Raw genomic sequence first — 22188 nt, 5'->3', positions numbered from 1 at the left:
TTATAGAAGCCCAAGAATCTTGAAACTGTCATTTATGCTATGGCTTTATCTACATGTCATATTATTAGCAAGGAATTTTGGAGGCAAATTGAGTTGTTCCACAATTTAGGAGCAGTCATTGATAAAGCTCTGTCAGCCCTGGAATTAAGCCTGGAATCTGAAACCTCCAGTGAGATCTGGGAAGAAGACCTCAGAGCTCTAATTGCAGCATGTTGATGCAGCGGCTCTTACAGTAAGATTCCATTTCCAGCTTTAAAAACAATAAATATAATCTGAAAATAGCTCCTAAAACGAAGGAGAAGCCAGTGAAGAGTTGCAAGCATGGGGTGATGTGATCATGTCGTCTCCTCCCAAGCCAAACATATGTGCAGTTGTGTTCTGAGCAAACTGCAGGCAATGAAGAGATGATTGATCCAAGCCATGATGAAGGAAGTTAAGTCCAGCCAGGACATAATGAGTAGATGGATAACTTTCTCCAAATCTTTTTTGGTGAAGTAAGACTTGTGTGTGCGTGTTTTTTTTGTTTTTTTTAGTAGCTAATCTGCAGATCTAATTTAAAAGAATTATAAATAAGTGATATGTGTTCAAGTACACTACTAAGTCAGCTTAAGCTTCACCACAAAAAAAGAGGAAAAAAATGCACTGAAAGACTTGTATTGAACAGATGAGAATCAGGTCGACCTGCACAAGTTACAGGGAAAAAAACCATCTCATGACCTGAAAGTAACACGTTAAGTTAGTTAGAATGACTTTCATGAGCAAAACAGATGTGTTTGTGATAAATCTCCTGATCTGAAATATATCAGCTACATTTCTCCTATGAAAGATAAAAATGCAGGCACACAGACTGAAGCAGTAAAGCAAACTATGTCAAGGAGGAGGAAATCCATTCCAGTTAAAAGTTAAAAGTGTTTTCTTTTGTTTTCAGGATGTTGTGGTGATGCAACAAAACTAAAATAATAAAAACAGCACAAGTTTTAAATATTTTTGGTACTAATTGTATATTTTGTAATACAGCAAATATTAATGCCTTTATGTCTACTGGTTTATGTATTCACTAGATGCGAGGCATCACTCTTATGTTTATGTGTCTTATTCCTCTCTTGCTTTCTCTCATTTTTCTCAGTTTTTATCTTGTTTCTCTGCTTGCAAGCTGTCCTTCTGGTGGTTTCCTTTCCACATAGCAGTTGCACAGTGAATATATTTTACTTGCTTTGGAAACAAACATGCAGCAAGGTTTCCATGGTCACTCCTCTTTGCTTTCACTGACTTTTCTGTCTCCTTCAGATAACGAGATTTGCAGGAATCATTGCTGCATTGCCTTTAGAAGGACTGCACGATGGAGCGCTGGGGACACAGTGAGAATCGAAATTAGAGGACAAAATAAATAAAGAAATAAATAAAAAAAACAGATGTGATATGGACAACACTGAGGGGAGAAGGCCTCCACTGTGCACAGGCACCAAATAAAAGACAAAATGAAGAAAAAAATCAATTATCCTTCATACCTGGTTGAACCAAGAAAAAGACAAATGAGAAAAACAAATGATTGTTTGGTGAACTAGAGGATGATGAAATCAATTGCAGTCTTCAACCATGATTTGATCATTTTTCACCTTGAGACTGGACTTTGCCTCCAAAGGAAATAGAGAAGACAAAGACTGAGGTCAAAACTCAACCAACTGTACAGAAAAAAAAGGACATTTGAATGTGCAGGTAGATTTTCTGACTTTTTTATTAAAAGAAAAAAAAGAAAAGAAAAGAACAGAAGAAGGAAGAAAAGTCTAGGAGAACATGTGCTGTCTTCCTTTGATATTAAGCTACATTATTTTCATTCTTTTTATTATTTGAGTAGTTTTCTAGAATATCAGTGTTTTCGTAAATCTTTATTGCCTTAATTTTCTCAAACTTTGGGGAAAAAAAGTTCCAAAGTTTTGAATTCTCTAGACAAAAAAAAGACTATATGGTTGAATGATTTGAGATGTTCTTGGGTTTTCTGAGGGCCTCAGCGATGAAATCTACAAAGCTATCTGTACAGGATTTTACACACAGTTATTGTATGAAGATGATTTTGAATTATGTGGTGCAGTGCAGGTGATGTTGGTTGATTAAAAATCTTTAATGTGACTTGTGGGAAAGGATCAAGCCACTGCTTCCTGGAAAATGCAGTTTGACTTAATTGAGGGTTTAAAGATGTTTGTCTCTGCCACGTGTGATGTATTTTTTGTTTGTTTGTTTTTTTTTATTTTTGATTGCAGTTTTTCCTAAAGATTTTTTTCTTATTTGCGTGCTTTGCTTGTCTCACTGCATAAGGAACAAAGAAAAGGGAGAATTTCTGATTTTGTGAAGAAGAAAATTTAAAAAAAAAAATTAGGATTTTTTTTTTCAAATGTGCAAAAAGCAATAGTTTTAGTAAAACTGTTGACAGTTTCTTGACTCTTTCTTAACTGTTGGACAAACGCAGCCTGCAGGTGGCATATTTTATACCAAAGATGAAGAAACAATGACGTGAAGAGATCTTCCTTGTGTTTTTGCTTTTTGCTTGTATTTTCTTTACTTTTTTTCTTATTTTTTCCACCTTTGAAACTAAAATGTTTTCCTGCTCGTCATGCTATTGAGAGGTGAGATAAATCTATTGATGAATGAAAACATGCAGTAGGTCTTTAACACAACTGCCTCACTCGGACAGGATGATTTGTTTTTTATACAGTCAAATGTTAAGATTCATGTGTAACATCTAAGAAGAGATCCACTCACCTGTGGAGTGTTGGTAAGTGCTTCTTAAACTTGTGTCCATCTAGATTCTCCTCAGCATTACATCTCAAATGTCAACACTGAGATGCACCGACTCATGACAACTGCCTCTTGAAAATACCACTCATTAAATCGCTAAAATTGGAAGTTTATACTCTAAGTCAACGGAAACCGCTTCATGTCACTGACTTGTCAAATATGAGGTTCTGAAAATACTGAGCATAAATGATCTCTGGAAGAGCAAAGAATGTTTCTGTTTAACAAAATCATTTTTGCTTATTTATACTCCCAAAAGACAAGAAAAAAAAAAATGCGCTGCTTTTTTTTTCTTGAGATTTATTAATGTTTGAGCTGCTAAATAGTTTTCAGTATTGGGGACTGAGGCTGTCTTGCATTGGGTCTCTATGAATGAGTTGCACCTCTAGAATGAAAGGATACTAAACTATTTCAATATAGAGTAAAGACTTAGGTTCCAACTTCAGATAGAAAAAAAAGAAAAGAAAAATGTGGGCACTATGTGGACTTTGGCTCACACTGGATCTAAAGCCACAACCCATGAATGAAAGGAAACTGATGGAAATGCAAGAACAGATGGATGAAGGAAAAATGGTTCAACCAAAAGCAAGCAGAGTCAAACCTCTCGTTGAAAATAAATTATCAAAAGAAGAGAAAAAGACAGAGAGCGAGAGAAGAATGCAGGAACAAAAGTAATATTTATGAGATCTTGTTTTGTACAGGTGTGTAAAAGAAGATGCAACAGAAATCACTTTGATGATGCTATTTTTTTATTTGCTCGATCACACGCCTCCTATGTCTTTCAAGTTGTGATTTTGAGAGTGTCTGTAGAACCAGTGGGTATTGATGTAGTTTCAAATGTGTCTTTCTGTTTGTTTTTATTTGTTTTCTTTTTAAACAAACTTTCAATAAAAAAGAAAAAATATCAAACTGTCAATACTTGGCTTACATCCTACAGTTGCCATTTATTACCACTAGAGAGCTCTGTTGTCTTCTGTGTAAATGCAAGTTTGAAAGGCTGTATACTGTATGTGGAAGGATGCAGTTAGTGAATTGACCTGCTGACAAAGACACAACACACAAGCATATACAAGGATACTTGCACCTTGATGCTGCTTCTTTTGCACGATAAGAGTACCTCAGGGAAATCTATCAGAAAGCCAGGATGCAGAGAGGCACCAGAAAACAATGCAGTTAGTAGATATGTTTATTATGCACTGAGTAAACACATAATCCTCATTAAAGCATAACCGACACAATCATGGCAGTGCATTGAATAAAATCATGCACTCCAGTGTTGTGACAACATTTCCTAAATATCAGCAAGTGGAACAAGACATTTATTAAATGTCAAAAAGATTTTTTTTTTTTAAATGAGGTTGATAGCTCCATGTCCTTTAATAAAGAAATTTTATTTTAAAACCATCAACGAAAAAAAAATAATAAAATAAAATAAAAAAGAGAGAGAGATAAACCAAACAGTTCAGTATACCACAAGAAAACTACACTTGATACTATTACAGGTATTTTAAGCCTATCCGTGTTGGTACTACTTTCTTTTCCAGTTCATGGAAATAATATGGTTGAAATGGTTTTGGCTACTGTATCAATAAGGCTCAGCTTTAAAAGTAATAAAATTGAATCAGTTTGTTTGTGTGTGTGTGTGTGTGTGTGTGTGTGTGTGTCTGTGTGTGTAAATTTAAATGGCATAGAGTGGTTAAAATAACTCTCTCATCTAAAGCGTCATGTTGAAACAATGCATCTTCATATCACCACTAAAATACTGTTTATGCTGGAGACTTCCCTTAAAAACTATCTGGATAATGTGTCAGTTATACAGGAATAATCCATCAAACATAAGACATCCAAAAATATAGAAATATACCTGTACTTGAAACAAACTAACTATAACATTCTACATACATTATTTATATATATATATATATATATATATATATGTATACATATATATATATACACACACACATATATATGTATATATATATATACACACATATATATATATATATATATATATATATATATATATATATATATATATATATATATATATACACACATATATATATATATATATGTATATATATATATACACATATATATATATATATATATATATATATATATATATATGTGTATATATATATACATATATATGTATATACACACACACATATATATGTATATATATATACACATATATATATATATATATATATATATATATATATATATATATACATATATATGTATATAATATATACATTTATATATATATATATATATATATATATATATATACATATATATGTATATAATATATACATTTATATATATATATATATATATATATATATATATATATATATATATATATATATATATATATATATATATATATATATATATATATATATATATATATATATGTAAATATATACATATATGTATATAATATATACATATATGTATATAATATATACATTTATATATATGTGCCATGTAAGACTACGGTTTCAATTTTAGACTAAAAGTGGTCAAATCTCATGAAAAAACCAAGATGGAGAGAATGAAAAAAGAAGATTTACCTTGAAAAACTAATAAACATTTGGACTTTAGCATTACAGATGAACTGAAATTGTATTTTAGAGCCCGATCGTACATTTTAAGCATAGAGCTTTAACTCAAATCTGGGTTGAGCAGACTATATGGAACTTAAAAATCTAGCCATTTGTTAAGCATTTGTTAAGTCAGTTTTCAGTGAATGCATCCACATTTTAACACACAACAGAAATCTGTGGCAAAATTTGGCTGTTCTGTTTTACATAAAGTAGATGCATTCAATGCACTTACACACCTTAACAACCAACAGGAGAGTAAATAGTTCATGCTCTGGCTTTAAGTTTCATATGAACACCATACTTTAAATATGTAGAATCTCATTTTGAGATTAAGATGATTTTGAGATTATACAGTGTGCAGCAAGAAAAAGCCCATGGGACACCTCTGGGTGCTCATTCATTCATTATCTAGATGCCCAGAAGGTCACTTCTGCATGGGTTTGCTGAGTCCACAAATGCAATTATATAGTTACTTAAATCTTTGCAAGATTCCCTGAGGTACAATCTGAACTGTCTTTTCTATACTTTTTAAAGCTTTTAACAACCCAGTCTAACAACAAGTTTAAATAGACATGGAAATCATTGTCTATTGATGCAAGTTCACAAATTCAACTTTTTTTTTTCTCTCTTTTTTTCCACACTGTGCTACACAAAAACATTCACACAGAGGAACACATAAAGATTGGAAGGATAGACGCTTGAACACTTTTGATCCAAACCCCTGATGTTTTAAAGTAAGTTCACTTTGAAATATCATTTCAAGTTTCGCTTCTTGTTTACGTTTGCTCTGATTAACTTTACGTAAAACATCATGGCTTTCATTAAAACACGTGGCTTTTGAGTCCTGCTCTTATCAGCTTTGCAAACGAATTCTGCTGCACACGCATGAACAAGGTACTCTGTTTCATTACATATCTTTGAGATTTGGGTTAAATGATTTGAAAGATTTGAAGAAATCGTGTTATTCAGCACCAAAATAATTTTGTGTTTTGTGCCTATCTCACTTTTTGCGATGAGGCTGGGCTGCTTTTCACCAGCTTACGTCTGAATAAATGATATAACTTTTGAAATGGAAGGCAAGTAAGCAGGATTCACACTTCACTTCCCATAAACTTGACACAGTGACATTGCATGCTACTGAAGTGTGCTGTGGTTCAATTACTTCCCTTTGGACTGCTGAAAGCTCAACTTTCATCTGATGTGTCTGAATTCTGATTCAATTACTCAAACTGAAAAATAAGACTTTTTGATTGATAACTTTCACTACACACACCTCAGCACATGCAGCTGTAGTCAATCAGATCCTTTCAGCTGTCTCACAAGGCTTACACTGATCCTCTTTGTAACTTGCATTCTCAGTAGCAGGTACGAACCAGGAATATAAAAATTATGACAACAGTTACAATGACTAATGCTGAAAATAGAAAGATGAGGCCAGCAAAGACAGGGTTTGTCATCGGAAGGACTTCTTTCACTTCAGACGGGATCATATTGGACTTGCTGAGCATGTAGCCCAAACTCCAGCCAATGCTTGTTGTCTCCACCTGAGTAGGATGGAAGAGAATATGTGTACATCAGTAATTTGCTTAGCATGTCCATGAAAGTTTCACAAATCAGACAGCTCTCTCATGAAGTTGCACAATGACAGTTTGAGGTTAAAGTATGAGTCATAGCAGTAAAAGAAGATCCTTGTAAAGACATCCAAGAGCGTCTGTTTTGGGGCTTTCTCCATGAGGACCGACCAACTGAAACACTCCCTCTTACCCTGAAGGCTTTCAGCAGCACAGAAAGTTTCTTGTTCAAAACGAAACGCACAGGAGATGTTGAGAACCAGCCTTGTTGTGCGCCTGAAGGCCAACGTTTACGTAATTTGGAAACTGCAGCTAAAAGATCCGACTTTTCAAGAGTTACTATCCTTCATTATGACTCATGACTATTAACTGGGAGTCGCAGACCAGGAAAACCCCCTCTGCTGAGAGAGTTTCCTTGTGGGAATGTACATTGCGGGCCTTTATGACAGATGATGATTTGTGTCTGTAAGCTATCTTTAGCCTCAGTGGGTGGCTTATGTATCCAAAAAGCTGGTAAATGTCTGTCTGTCTCTGCAAGGAGTAGCTACAGTCATGACAGCTCAATCAAAAAAGTCATAGTAGTTTCTTTTCCAGAGACATTTTGCAGCAGCTTTGACCTAAACGTTATCTATCTGCTCTCCAGCAACTTTGTGGTCACCAGCAGAGAAACTGATCTTCATGACGGATCTAACGTTCCTCTTCCACTAACCTCTTTTTGAAAGTGAATGCCTTTCCAGGTGTCTTCATCAAACTTGTATCCATCCGCCAAAAGGGTGAGGACATAGTGAGCTGCGTAACAGTAAGTCTTGAGGTATTTGTCAGAGATCCAATTCTTTTGTTCTTTCAGCTTAAAATTAAACGGAACAAAGTTCAGCATAACACTTTGATACAGACCAATAATTATGTAAAATTATACATAAAAAGCTCAAAAGGACCAAAAAGACATAATTTATCAAAACACAGATGATCTCTTCAGTGTATAAGTAACTGTTTTTAGGCACAAAGTGCAAAGAAATTCAACAGTCTTTAAAAGAATTTGACACAATAACGTGTGTCCAAAGCTCGAATATCCTTTAAATTGTTGGGGTTTTTTTTTTCTTTTTTAATAAACTGCACTCATTGAAATAATTGCACATTAAAATTTTAAACCATACAAAAGGTTGTTTTTATTATACTGGAGCATATCACAAGACCTTAAAATTGGATTTTGTTCTAAAAGAACAGGTTTTACAGTAGTTAGTGGTCAGAAGTTTTGTCTAATTTTATGCTGAACTGATCTCATTGAAGGAGCTGGATGTAGGCTCATGTTTGATGCTTGGTGAGCAGAAGTCATGCAGAGGTATTTTCCATGTCCAATGAAGTGATTACATTTGGTCAACTGCCCATTAAAAGGTTAATATATGCATGTTTAATGCATGCAGAGGCTTCAGTTTAAATCTGAAATCCCAAATTAGTAATGGTATTCATTTGGAATTATTTGTATGTAAGAAAGCCACAGGTTTTGTTTTGTTTTTTTGTTTCATTTTGTTTTGGGGTCAGGGAAAATATGTCTAATAGCTGATGTCAGCAAGATATTTTATTATATTTTGGTCCTTCCCTAAACTTATTTACATGACAGTAAAGTCGTTTACACATCGAAACATTCATAAAACACGTTGAGATTTTCCAAAAAAATGTGCTTTCCAGGGATGTGAATACTGTCCCGACTTTTTTCTTAATTTCTTTTTAAATGAGTTGTGTAAAACCTCATTCTGCACACGTTATAATTCTACATCTGCAGAGTGGGCATGACGGCCCACCTGCACTTATGACCTACCTAAAGGTGCATATGGGCAGCAAAACAAATAAATACATTTCATATCATCCCTTTTTTAAAAGCATTTGATGTTCTACATTACTAAGTGGTATAATCATGTAGGCCAGGGGTGGGGAACCTTGGCTCTTGTCCTGATAGTTTTCCATGTCTCACTGTTCCAACACATCACATTCAAATTAATGAATCACAGTGCAGATCTTAATAAACTGTTGGATCCATTTGATTTGAATCAGGTGAGCTGGACCAGGGATACATGGAAAACCTGCAGGATACTGACCCTCGATGACCTCGGTTCCCAACTCCTGATGTTAGAGGTACAAACAGTAACATAAAAGCACTGTAGCATCCTGACTTTATCTGTTCCTGTAAAGCAGATGTTGTCACATTGCTCAGCAATGTCACTCCATGACAGATTAGATTACATTAACGTTGTCTTAGTGATGTGTTTTACTTAATAACATTAGTTTTATTTCAATCCAGATGATTTATTTGTTATTATTGTAGCTTTGTATTAGTTTTGAGGACTTACCAACGTCCAATGTGTGTGGCAGAAGTTCCCTACTGAGGCATTGAACTGATCAAGATCTGATGTGCTGTCGAGCAGCAGAGCTCTTGCAGTGTAGAAGAACCCAGCATATGCCTGATGAGAACATCAGAAACACACGTTTAGTTTATTTTTCATCTTCACCTGGCTGAACTGGCCTGACATGTATGCTTTGTGTGTTACCATAAATTCTCCAGTAACTGGCGGCTGCTCAACCCCGTCAAAGGAGCACTGTGACGAGGAGCAGGTTTCAAAATCAAATATGGACTTCACTAATCTCCCACAGTGTTCTGAGTTTGCACCTCCGACCATGAAGAACGTTTGATCTGGTTTGTAGTTTTTTGGTTTCTTTGTGCATTCTGTGTCATAAACGGTCGACGCAATCACAGAAGTATTAAAACCCTCCGGAAAGCAGGGGTTTATTATGTAGGGTGTGTTGGGTGATTCCTGGAACATTTAAGAAGAAACATGTCATGAGGAAAATAGTTGACTGCATCACATGATAGTTATCACTAATAACTAATTAGTAATCATATGTACTGTCTAGTAAACAATCATACAAATGTTAAAGTTAACATTTCAAACCAGGAACCTGCAGAAACATTACACACACTGCTTATTCTGACAGCAAAGCTTGTTTCTTCCTCTGGTATTACCATTAGTCTCAAGACTGGAGCTGTGAGTTACCAGAAATAATGCTTTTCATGCAGGCTAGTGTGATGACATTCATGGTTCAATCAATATTCTTAATGACATAATGCATTCTTGACTGGTCTCTCTTTGCCTGTTAAGGACAGCAGCATTCACTAATCAATTCTTAACAGGCATTAATGGATTTTGCTTTTGAATGCATCATGATTCTTTTCTTGAGGACGTCAAGGAAGCTCTTTGGTTATAAACTTAGTTCAATTTAGATTTGGTCATTTCTTCTTTTTTTTAGTATTTTTCCATTATCCAAGAGTCAGTTTGGCTTGTTCCCAGCTTGCCAGTCATCCCATCTGCTCTAGTCCCAGTCATAGTCTATTTTCTTAATGTGATTTTTGCATTTATAAACACTTATCTCTGTTTACAGATGGTAACTACAAAGAATGTTGTTTACCTGGATCACTTTGTCCAGAACCCTCTTCTCAGCCTCGTTCTTGCCATAGCAGAGGAAACTGTGTGTGTAGACATTGTAAGGATAACCATATAATTTGACATGCATGTAGTCAGACCCGTTTCCCTGCTCCTGGGTAGCAAAAGCAATCTGCGTTGAGGCGCCGCCGAGATCCATGGAACCAACTGTTTTTGCCCCGTTTGGGCGCACATATGCATTCCAAAGGTTTTTCTGCAAATATGACAGAGAAAAGTCTTTTACAATAAACTATTTCTAGCTCTTTTAGTTCTATTTATGAGCCTTGACAGTTTCAAAAATCAAGTCTCGTACTTCCAGGAAATTTCCCATTAAGTAGTTGACTGTGATCCACCCATACAGTCCTTCTTCCTGGCCAGTGATGATGGAAGCATTCTGGAAGTTGAAGGGCAGCAAACTCAAGTAATTTCTCAGACTTTCCATTACTTCATTGGACTTCTTTTCATCTTTTTCACTTAACAAAGCAGAGAAAATTAGTAAAGTTAGACAGAGTACTGACAAAAGTAGAAAGATTCAAACAGAAACAACGCACTCCATTTACGGCTGTATGCAGAGTATGAGGCTAACACAACAGATAGCTGATGCTCTAACACTCACTAATACTTTTGTTGCTTTTTTTACGACCCATATTCAATCCAAGGTGGCCTAAAATAGCAATCTTCCAGGTTTATATTCATAAGAGATTTGACATTTGTTTTTGTTCAAATTTATTCTATTCTATTCTACTATTCTACAGTCATTTAGCAGACGCTTTTATCCAAAGCGACTTACATATGAGTGAGAACAAGTCAAACAGTAGAGGACATCGTAGGAAGATGCTAGTGGATTGTCCACTTGGATGCAGATCCTTGCATGAAGTGCTACAGGCTTTTTTTTTCTTTGTTTTGTTTTGGGTTTTTTTTGTTTTGTTTACTCCTTTCCCACCCCATAATACCATCTATGTTATAACACAAAGAATTAATACCATAGTGTTTGTTGCAAAGAACTGGGCTAAGTTCTCCAACTTTCCAATAAATATAGCTGTACTCAGTGTTAAAATGCATAAGTACATAAGTATTATAACTAAAGTCAAACTAGGAATTACTGCATTCCCCTGAATTAACACAAATTGCTCTTGCGAGAAAAATTGCTTGAAAGATTAATTTTACAACCCTTAAAGTTCAAGAGTCCAACTACTACTACAACTACTACTACAACTACTACCTGCAACTACTACTACTACTACTACTACTACTACAACTACTACTACTACTACTACTACTACTACTACTACTACTACTACTACTACTACAAAGTTCTAACCACTACTGTAAAAACACTTCACTTTTGGACTTTTCAGCCTCGCTGTTTCATCATATGAGGTCATGATTTCTGTCCCAGTCAGCAGTCTAAACTTGTTTTCATAACTTGGACATCCTGGTGACTCAGTGGGATTTTGGAAAAATCCAAGGCTGGATTACCAACCAGGAAAAGCGCACAATCAATCATGTCCCCTGACCTGACCCTCAGAGGCCTCCCAAAAGTCTTTTTCACTATTTTTGTTTGCTTCAGTTAAATAATTGATCTAGTAGAAGCAGGATATCCACTGTCACTTCATGCATCTTAATACAGCTAAGATTTTGATTGCACTTAAAAAAATCAATTTACAATGGCTGCCTTCAACATTTAAGATGAAATCCTTAATTATGTATAAGATGATTTAATTTCTATTGTTTGTAGGACTGAAATATCAAGTGCTGAAAAGGTTTTATTCTTACTGAAGCAGTCGCATTCCAGCCGTCGCTCCCAGAAAAAGAGTTGTGGAGTTTAGTTTTCGAACAGGAATGGCCTTGGTTATGTTTTCCATGCATTTTTTGAATCCTTCCCATGCCTCTTTATCTTTCTGTTTGTCAACTTTCATCTCTGAGATTGGAATACCTGTGGAGGCAAAACTTAGCTAAAATGGCCTTCTTAACTTAAGATGTGCTTTTAACATTCTCATCTTCATCAGCTGAATACAGGTTTACAGAGAAAAGAACTGGTCAACTTTGTGGCTTATATTTCTATTGTTCAATTGCTTTCCAGTAGTTTTATTGGTTTGTTATAAATTAATTGGTTTTTTTTTTGTTGTTGTTATTTTTTATGAAGAACATGACTCACCTTTAACTTTACAGTTCATTTTTTCAGTCACCACTCCTGTTTCGTTCTCCTTCTCCCCAGGCCATTCATACAGGTACACGTTGGAGCGAGATGAACCTGAATCTATCACTATGCCATACTGCAACAGAAAAGACAGGAAATTCTCGTCACAAAACCCACTTTTCTTATATTTATCTGGTTGTGTATCTGACTAGAGCTGAGGTTACAAACTAAAAACTTTGTTCTTCTTCTCATGTCTGCAAGAAGATAAAAATAACTTTTGTTTTTGTATTTTTGTCCAGTTGAACTTCATTTGTGGTGGGGCGGGGTTTTGCACTCAGTGGCCTTTAAATGCTACATGTGTGTTGCATATATTTTTGTATTTTCTAACCAGTTAGATCAGCCGCTCATTAAAACTGTCTACATCAGGTGAGGTGTAGAAATGACAACTTCCTTCACACTTTTTGTCTACATTAACCAAGCACATCTCAAATGAGTGGATATGTTAATATCAAGGTGTAGAACTCACAAACTACAATACCAGTCAAAAGTTTGGACACACTTTCCCGTTGGATTTAATGAAAAAGCATGTCCAAACTTTTGACTGGTACTGTAGGTCCGTAAGAACAAAATTATGTTGGTTTGTTCTTGCAGTCTTGAGAACAAGAAGAAAGTTCTCATGTCTCCTGGAACATGGCTGAACAGAGTTTAAGAATACTTGAACTATGCCGAATATGAAACATCTATAAACAAACTGCATGTGCAATGACTGGATTTATGTACATGCATGTACATTTGTTCACCTCCATGTTGTACTCGTTGTACTTCCATGTATCCTGGATGACTGCGACAGCAACAAGGGCAGCAATACTGGCTAACAGGACAAGCAGCACTCCTGCTATACGGCATTTGTAGCCCACTCTCTTTTTGGAAGACATTTCCTGTTGGCAAGACATAAAGAAAAAGATCGAAGCTTATCTCTCAAGGCCCCTTAGCTCATAAAGTGATGACATGTGAGAAGGTCTGAAAAGTGATTATAAACAATGATGACAACCTCTTATATGATTTAACCCTATTTTTTTTATGTTTTTCTATTATCCCAGATAGTGAAAAATGTTTTGCCCAAATATGGTCTTAACTTACGGCATTGACTAGATGTGAGTGAAGCTGCCAAAACTCAGTCACATGACCCCCACATGTGGCCCACAAGGACATTGCCATGAGGGAGGAAGGCCTCCTGTGTTTAGACCACTTTTGGCCAACAACACACTTGCCATATTTCACAATCAGGCCACCAACTGACATCTGGAGCGTATGCAGCCCAAGTGACACTACCCATGCCAGGCTGGAAACCAACATCTGCTCCTCTTCTGCCCATACAACACTTGCCAGTGCTGCAACTGAGCAATGAGTGCCAAAAGTAGCCCGTATTCAGCCCAAACATGTCTTATCTGGGATATTTGATACATTCATTTCTGAGACTTTTTGCATAACTTGATATTCCATACCTCGAGCCAGAAGACTGTATCACAATATTTTGACGTATCATACTATAATAAATGGAAAATATACTATAATATACTGTTTATTACTTTTAAGATGTTTTTTAGATTTTGTGAAAGATTTCACGAACAAAAGAGTTTTTTCTAAGTTTTTCAATGGCTCAGACTTAAAAGCATGAATCCAAAAAGATGCTAAAAGTGTAATTATTTCTGAGCGACTGAAAAATATCACATTCACTCACTTGATGACTCAATTTAACAGATCATCATACACAATCATTATTGCATTGATTTTATTTCTAATTGAATCAAATGTAGAAATGAAACAAAACTGTTGTAATCTGTAGAAGAAAACATGTTTTCTTTTTAGCAGCACTACGTGTCTCTGAGCATGAATGCAACATTGGATAAATAAGGAAAAAACTGAAAACTGTTTTTTGTCAGTCTTGATTTGTTTTCAAAAGTAACGATTTTTGATCCATCAAATGTTTGGAAAAATTATATGATGTTTTGTTTTTTGTTGTTAATGTCTGTGAAATGTTTATTTTTACTGAAATGTTGCATTTTATAATTTGTGCTGCTTTCTGTTTTTATTTGGATGTTGTTGAGTTTGCTTCAGGTTAATGTTATGCATCTCACTGTAGGTAAACTTCTGTTTAAAAAGTGGGTGGAAGAGTTCTGATGTCTTTTACGACTGTTGGACTGTTTTTGTTGTTTCCATAATAAACCCTCAGTGATCTCTTGGCTGAATTACAACATAAACTTGAAGCACAATTGCACAAGTGAACATCATCATAACCTCAGTGAAGAGTGGATTGTAAGCTCAACACAACACTGAATGGCTGAACCAGTTTGAATCTTGTAGACGATTGGAGTCTGAGTAAGATTACAACATTCAAAATATGTCAGTATAGCGCAAACCCTTGTTAGCAGGACAACCATATGTTCAACATATGTTCTGTTTCTCTCTGCTTCTTAAAGCCAAAATGGTGACAGCAGAAGACAATCAACTTCTGATGAGTATGACATGGTTGAAACTCTTCTGAATGAAGCTGTTTGGACTCTTTATTCCACATCCATCAAGAAGGCTTTATTGTAAAAATGGTTCACATATGGAGAGTACAAATGTGTAATTCTCATGTACACTGCAGAAAAAATACACACCTAACTATAATTTTTTTAATTGATAGAAATGTAAGTTTGTCAGATTTTCTCTGTGTCTTGCTTAATTTAAGTTTAAAGACCAGAAAGATCTATTATATAATGTCTTTTTTATCCTTATTGGCTTTAAAAAGCTCTTTAAAGTGATTCCTAAAAGACAACTTGCACAGTTACAACCATAGTGTGAAACCAAATGTGTCACATAAACATGCTCAGTCAGAACGCTTTACATTTAAATGCATAAATGGCCATACATAATTTATGAAAAATAATAGAGCTTGTCAAAAAAAAGTAGTCAAAGTTGAAAAATGTTCTAAACAGCAGGTTTTTTTTTTTTGTTTGTTTATTTTCAGAGGTCTATGGGGTGAAATTGTTATGGAATCACACAGGAGCGAAGGAGCAAATAATAGTGAAATTACTTGTGTTAAGAGTCCATTGGGGGGATGCCTTTCCATGGTCAGTAGTGATGACATATCTGTACTCTTTCCTTGAATATGTATATTGTGTTCTTTTTCTTTTCGTTTCCACTTTTTATTCATGTATTTGTTTTTATCTATTTTTTGCACGGTCACCCAAGCATATAATGCCATTGTGGAAGATATAATTCCTTTTTCAGAGATGCTCGCACATTCTGTGCTTCAAACTGGGTCAAATGACGTGATTCTCCTTATCCATGCACATAAATGATGTTTTGTGCAGCAATACAGGGGCTTTCTCTTGTGCAGACAACTTGGCCCTTTGGATGACAGATTGACCTCCAGTCCAGACATAAATTAGGACATGCATCTATCATTTGATGCCAGATCTATTTATCTTTGTAGAAAACTTACAAGTGCATAATGTGAAAACGTACGTGGTATCACAGTACCACATTTTACATCCATCTGTTCATAAAAACAAAAACATCTTGTTGAAAAGAAATAAGTTTTGGAAATGTCAGCAACCACAGATTTTGGGAAAATGTTGCAAAAACAAGTGTTTTCTTCAGTTTAAAGTACAAGAGGGATGCATATCTGATAAGAATTCATGTAAAAGAAAGTTATGTTTGGAGATATTAGCAGTCAACCGATTATTACATTGGGTTACATGTGTTTTAGTTAGAACATCTTTCAACATCTAAATTGTTTTAGCTCTAAAATTATGTAATCTTGCCCAGATAAAGCTGCCAGATGCTGAAAGCCTGAGTGGTAATACAGCATATTGTTCTCATCATATTGTTCTCTTAGCTTAAACAAAAAAAAAACACATGTAGATGTGGTCAAGATATGACTTGCTGAAGGTCAAACTGAGGATTAGAATGGGGGAAAAAGGGGATTTAAGTTAGTCATGGTTGTTGGTGCCAGACATTCTGGTCTAAGTGTGTCAAAATGCTGCTCTATTGGGATTTTCACGCACAACCATTTGTAGAATTTACAGACAAAGGTGCAAAGATATCCAATGACCCATCGTCATTACAACCCAATAAACAGAGGAAAAACTTGCTTGATGAGATGAGGCTCAATTTTAGCTTTAACATTCAGATGGTTCAGAATTTGGGATTAAAAACATGAAAGCATGGATCTTCCATGTCTTTTATCAACAGTTCAGGCTGTTGCAGGAGGTGTAATGGTGTGAGGGATATTTTCTTGTCCCCCTTTAGGCCCACCAGAGCATTGTTGCTGCTGATCATGTCATTCTCCTCATACCTTTTTGAAGAAATGCAATTATGAAATATCGGTTTTCTTTACAGGCAAATAGTAAGACAAGCTGAGGTGTACAAGCCAGAACATGTTTTAAGAGATGACTATTTGTACACTCTGGAGTGTGAAAGCACTGCTGTTCTGCTACCATCTTACATAACATTAACATAGCATATACAGCCGAGTCATTAGAAGAAAACCTTTCTTAAGCCATCATCGCAAAACTGAGCCAATCTAACATTGACGGACAGGAATATCTGGATAATGCTTTGGGTTCATGCCGCAGCCAGTGGCATGGGAGTGTTAAAATAAATTAACATTTAAAATCAACCAGTTTTCTTAGTTTTCCTAAACACACTTTAAACTCAAAAGTGGAGTTAAATCAAAACAAGCAAAGGTCAAAGGTTTTGCCCTACCCTTCACACCCCCATAACCTGCAGGTCGTCAGTAATGTGAGGATTGACTTCAAAAGAGCAGCACATGCAGGACACTTCATAAGAAGAGAAGGAATGGGGTAGGATTATATAGCATACAAATTGTACGCAATTTGTCTGTTGAAGCATAAAATTATTACTTTGACATTCCCAAGAACAGTATTTTTGGTAATTAAGTCATGAAACAGATATAACATATTGATTTCATGTTATTTCCTCTGTTTCAACTCGCTATAACCACAACAACACAATTCTTGATTGTACTGATACAGTACATGGTTGTATCACTGTAATTGACTATGCACGCAAAGCTACTGTCTTTGGCTTGTCAAAATAATCAAATCAGACAGTCAAACACACTCAGTATCTTGTTCTTCTTTTGTTCTTTTAACATAAAATAGTTTTGCTTGGTCACACTGTTATCAGCATACACATAACCACTGCTATGACAATGTTTGTTATGCTTTTAAAAGGCTATTTAAAGTTACCACAGCAGTCTGTAAATACACAAGTCAGGACTGTTATTAAAGATGTCATACAAAGTTGGGACATAGAAAAACAGATATACTTCAAATGTGCTGACTTTGATATGTGTCAAAATGTTGAAAATGACTAAGCAAATTGGTAGACACCTCCCACTGGATAAATACTAAATGGGGAGTTTCAGCTGGCAACAAGTAATTTAACTCCAACTGATGCAATGGGTTGCATCTTATTTCTTATACAACCATGTGGAAGGACACATCCCACATCCCTCATAAAAAAGATGTTATTCTGTTTAAGAAGGGTGAAATCACTGGCATGCATCAAGCAGAGAAAACATCGAAGGAGAAAGGATAAACTATTAAAACTAGGTTAATGACCATTGATGCATTATTAAAAAATGGAAGGATAGTTGGGAACCATCGTTTTGTTGGAAGAAATGTAGTTGGACATAAATCCTGAAGATCATCTGTAATCATTTCAATTTTTGGTAAAAATCAAACTGAAGAAAAATAGTAGAAGTCAGTGAAAGTCAGAGCATTTCCACATGCACAATCATGAAAGGAACTCAAGGGGACTGACCAGCTGTGTGTAGCCATAAGATAACCACTAATCGATGAGGCAAACCTGAGAAAAAGGCTTCAATTTGCTATGCGGAACAAAGATTGAACTCTGGAGCAATGGAACATCATGTGGTCTGAGTCCAGTCCACGTTCCAGAGTGATGGGAGCATCAAGGTAAGAAGAGAAGCAGATGAGTGATGCAGTCATCATGACTAATATCTACTGTGCATGCCTGTGGGGGGCAGTGTGTGACCTGGGGTTGCTGCAGTTGGTCAGGTCTAGGTTTAGCAAAGGTCTAGGTTCAGTCAGTTCACCAAAGAAAGAGGTCAAGTGACGATCTGAATATCACAAAGCAGGTCATTCCATCAATAATTTTTTCTCCCCTGGTGCTAAATGATGACAAAGAAAATGCCAGGATTCGTATGAGTCAGTTTGTGAAGGGGTAGTTCCAGGAGCATGAGACATCATTCTCACACATGGTTTGGACCTAGACCTGAGCCCAATTGAGAATCTTTAGAAAGTGCTGAGAAGACTTTGCACAATGGCTGGACTCTACCATTGTCAATACACTCTCCAGGTGAAATGTTAATGCAACACCAGATGCAAATCTTGTGTGACTTAACAGGACAATCCCACCACAAAAGGTAAATGCAATACTTCAAAATAGAGTCCGAGCCTGTTTTTCTGTTTTGTTTTGTTATTTAGGTGGAGATTTATTTTTTGGCTAGTCAGTGTTTTGTGTCTTAGACTACACTGAAAAGAACTAATTCAGTAAATATAGAATAATGCAAGAACCTTTAACATGGCCTAAGATTCCTCGCCCTGTTCCTTCAGCACCCCCAACGAAACTAAAAGAACATTCAGCAGTATGATGATACTGACTCACATAATCTCTGATTCAGAAGATGAAATGGTTAGATTTACTGGCCTCACATATGTATAATATATATATATATATATATATATATATATATATATATATATATATATATATATATATATATATATATATATATATATATTGTATATATATATGTGTGTGTATATGTATAATATATATATATATATATACATATGTACATATATATATATATATACATACATATATATATATATATATATATATATATATATATATATATATATATATATATATATATATATATATATATATATATATATATATATATATATATATATATATAATACATATGTGAGGCCAGTAAATCTAACCATTTCATCTTCTGAATCAGAGATTATGTGAGTCAGTATCATCATACTGCTGAATGTTCTTTTAGTTTCCTTGGGGGTGCTGAAGGAACAGGGCGAGGAATCTTAGGCCATGTTAAAGGTTCTTGCATTATTCTATATTTACTGAATTAGTTCTTTTCAGTGTAGTCTAAGACACAAAACACTGACTAGCCAAAAAATAAATCTCCACCTAAATAACAAAACAAAACAGAAAAACAGGCTCGGACTCTATTTTGAAGTATTGTGTATATGTGTGTATATGTATAATATATATATATACATATGTACATATATATATATATATACATATATATATATATACATATATATATATATATATATATATATATATATATATATATATATATATATATATATATATATATATATATATTTTACTTTTAATTCATATTTTCCATGTATTGTTTATTTTTTGTTTTTAGCATTGTAAATACTGATTTGATTTGTTCTCATTTCCATAAACTTTCATTGCATTGTTGACAAATATTTTATGAAATTTGACAAACCATTTATGAATCTAAATGTTAGTATTTTGCTAACTTGAAAAGGCCCAACAGTTAAATAAAACCACCAAACAGCAATACTTCTCATCCACCTTACAACCACCTTTCCTAAAACAGCAACATCCTCCATCACTGCCAAAATAACTCATCAAAAATGCTTACATGCAATGCAGATTCAAGTTAAAAGTATTTAAAGTCAGAAAATGCATAGATACAACAACAATAAAACACAAAACTTACAAGGTCTGCAAGTTTCTGCTATTTCATAATAATATTCAGTTATTGTTGGGTTTACTAACTGCTTGAAATTATGATGAGGTTCATTTGCAAAGAGAGGACTGGAATGGGATCCTATCATACATTAATGATTCACTGGATAATTGGGCAGAATATTTGAAGACATAAATGTTTTAGTAATAACACCATATGAATCACAAAATAAAAACTATTATGAAAAGACTCTCTGATCGTGCATCCACTCCATCACCACCCTACTTTCTCTTCACAAGATAAACAACATACATGGTCCAACAAAATCTGAGCTGTTATGGATCAGACAGAAGAGGTTGTAGAATAAAGTTTGCATGTAAGCGCTCAAATGATAACACTCATTGTACTTCTACAAAGAAAGAAATCTCACGTAGGGAGTCAAATAATTCATAACTATCTGCACATGTTGTCCCTTTTGCTTGTAGGGACTGGTTCTTGTCAAGGTAATGAATGCAGTCTAACAGACTTTGGAGTTTGGTAAATCAGTAAGAAGATCAGTAAACAGAGAAATGCAATGCAAGAAAAGAAAAAACTTCCCTGTGTTTATTAAACTCTTTGATCCTCTTTCACTTTTCAGGTTGGTAAAAAGCTGATGTGCTAACCTGTAAAGAAATGCATTTGGTGAAGTTTATTTGTACCTTACCTGGATGAGCTGGTGTGCAGATCAGAGTTGGGACAGCTCTGAAGGAAGGATGAAGAAAACAGACCTGGAAACAAGGGAGCAGCAGAGAAAGAGTGCCAAAGGGTGAGGGAGGATGTTGATCGAATGAGTGACTGTCCCACAGCAACACCAACAGTGTGTGCAAAGTGGGAAAGAGGGTGAGAGGAAGCATGGGAGGAGCAGTGTGTACACACTCTAGTTTTAACCACTCCCCATAAACCAATGTAACAGCACAGCCAAAGAATAATGCAATCTGTCTCTCATGCACTGTCTGTGTCTGCTGATTAAGTACAGTGTAAGTATTTGTGAGGATGAATTAAACAGTGAGAGGAAGCTTGAAGTGGAGCAGTGAGGGAGTTAATTGATGCAATCAATAAGATAAAGTGCAGTTTGTGCTTGAGTATCTCCTGCATGGCTTATGACAAAGTCAGCTCTAGACCTGACTTAAATTACCAATGAAGGAAAGAAAAGCCGCACCAGTAACGAAGGACACGTTTGTACTTGCAATATTCCATTCTCATGTTTGATTCAAGTTTGTACAGTTTGTATGAGTCATATATGTACATACACTGTGAAACGACCTGAGATTATTATAACAAACAAAAGGCTGGTGTGCGAGGAACACATTTTACTGTTCTTCTCTCTTGTACGTTTATTAAGCTTTCAGGGCTGATAGACAAGCGCTGAAAGCATGTTTTCACTGCATGTGCTGTGAACTTTCTCAAAACATGAGAAGAGCTTGCATTGATGTCTGTCTGCGTGCAATATCACTTAATGAATGGAGAGTCACCAGAATGCATCAGCTTCGAAAGCAAAGATCAATTACCAAGACGAAATTTGAGGCAACATACAGGGTTTAAAAACAAAGCTTACTCACATTAGTTCCTTTCTTCTGTTGTGGTAGACACTTTGCACATCAGACAGCTTTGTATTACCCCATTTAATGTTATGCTTTTTGTTGTTGACAAGCAGCAATTATTTTCTTATTGAGCTTAAATAATATGTGAAAATACTGTAAAGGACCAACGCTTATGGTAAAAAACCATTTAGTTGACACAGACAGAAGAC

General features: G+C 35.1%; 2 protein-coding genes across 2 annotated transcripts in view; one reads left to right on the top strand and one right to left on the bottom strand.

The window, feature by feature from the left end:
• LOC306756526 (RNA-binding motif, single-stranded-interacting protein 3-like) overlaps positions 1 to 3680 on the top strand; it is a 143580-nt gene extending 139900 nt beyond the window's left edge. The window contains exon 14 of the mRNA XM_079241282.1: positions 1288 to 3680. Coding sequence (XP_079097408.1) covers positions 1288 to 1291 — 4 coding nt within the window. The 3' untranslated portion in view covers positions 1292 to 3680. The remainder of the gene's footprint in view (positions 1 to 1287) is intronic.
• A 1613-nt stretch (positions 3681 to 5293) lies between these two features.
• entpd3 (ectonucleoside triphosphate diphosphohydrolase 3) lies at positions 5294 to 21227 on the bottom strand. The gene is made up of 10 exons (XM_079240800.1): positions 21103 to 21227; positions 13396 to 13533; positions 12614 to 12731; positions 12232 to 12391; positions 10769 to 10928; positions 10442 to 10669; positions 9526 to 9789; positions 9328 to 9438; positions 7692 to 7829; positions 5294 to 6955 (listed from the first exon to the last, which is right to left on the bottom strand). Exons 2-10 carry the CDS (start codon positions 13528 to 13530, stop codon positions 6767 to 6769), a joined length of 1503 nt encoding a protein of 500 aa, XP_079096926.1. The 5' UTR covers positions 13531 to 13533; positions 21103 to 21227; the 3' UTR covers positions 5294 to 6766.
• Positions 21228 to 22188: the final 961 nt, after the last annotated feature.

The sequence above is a fragment of the Telmatherina bonti genome (genome assembly GCF_933228915.1).
Source record: "Telmatherina bonti genome assembly, chromosome: 5".
In the NCBI taxonomy this organism is placed as follows: domain Eukaryota; kingdom Metazoa; phylum Chordata; class Actinopteri; order Atheriniformes; family Telmatherinidae; genus Telmatherina; species Telmatherina bonti.
This window is presented reverse-complemented; position numbering and strand designations above follow the sequence as displayed.